General features: G+C 62.6%; 1 protein-coding gene across 1 annotated transcript in view; it reads left to right on the forward strand.

Moving 5' to 3' along the window:
• Positions 1 to 619, forward strand: part of SCAP (SREBF chaperone) — a gene marked incomplete at both ends in the record, with an annotated part of 30,910 nt that extends 30,291 nt beyond the window's left edge. Inside the window, 2 exon segments of the mRNA XM_009710344.1 lie at positions 424 to 491; positions 493 to 619. Of these exon segments, the coding sequence (XP_009708646.1) occupies positions 424 to 491; positions 493 to 619 (195 nt within the window).
• Between the last annotated feature and the right edge of the window lie 183 nt (positions 620 to 802).

The raw sequence follows: 802 nt of genomic DNA on the forward strand, positions 1-802 counted from the left end.
TGCGCTGCCGGGGTGAGCAAGGGTAACGACAGGGCCTAGCAGAGCGTGCCCTGCTCTGCCGTGAGCCCCCGGGGGGGCTTTGCGTACCCACTCCCCTTGGGAAGAAGCGAGAGCGCTGCACCTGTGCGCTTGGCAGCTCCGCTTAAATGAGTTTGGGTTTCTCTGCACCTGGTGGGCCTGGGGTTTTGTCACCTTCCGCCTGCTCGAAGACTTGTACAAGGGCAGGGAAGGCCTGGGGCTGAGGTTTCCGTCCCACCTTCCTGTGACCGCCGACAGCCCGGGGCACTGGAAGTGCTTCTGCACGGAACGGGGCTGGGCGTTCAGCGACGTCCCCCGGCCGTGGCCCTGCGAAGAAGCCCCGGGGTGGGACGGAAGCGGCGCCGTCCGCCGCCCTCTGAGGGTCCTGACCTGGTGTCCTTGCAGACAATGGTGTTAGCAAGCGGAGGCCAGGACGGTGCCATCTGCCTTTGGGATGTGCTGACGGGGAGAAAAAAACCCCCCCCGGGGGGACGTCACCGCCCTCACCTGCACAACGTCCTGCGTCATCAGCAGCGGCTTGGACGACGTGATCAGCATCTGGGACCGCAGCTCGGGGATCAAGCTCTACTCCATCCAGCAGGTTGGTAGCCGGGGAAAAAGATAAGGGCGCTCCTGTGCTTTTCCGGACCTCACCAAGCCCCGCAGAGCACCTCTGCCGGGTGCATGGGCTGAAGGGCTCTCGAGTTAAACTCCGCGTGCTTTGAAAAACTTCCCTGTTTGTAACCGTAATCTGCAAAAGACCGAATCTTTTGTTTGGCCAGGA

The sequence above is a fragment of the Cariama cristata genome, unplaced genomic scaffold (assembly GCF_000690535.1).
Source record: "Cariama cristata isolate BGI_N322 unplaced genomic scaffold, ASM69053v1 scaffold16461, whole genome shotgun sequence".
NCBI classification, from domain to species: domain Eukaryota; kingdom Metazoa; phylum Chordata; class Aves; order Cariamiformes; family Cariamidae; genus Cariama; species Cariama cristata.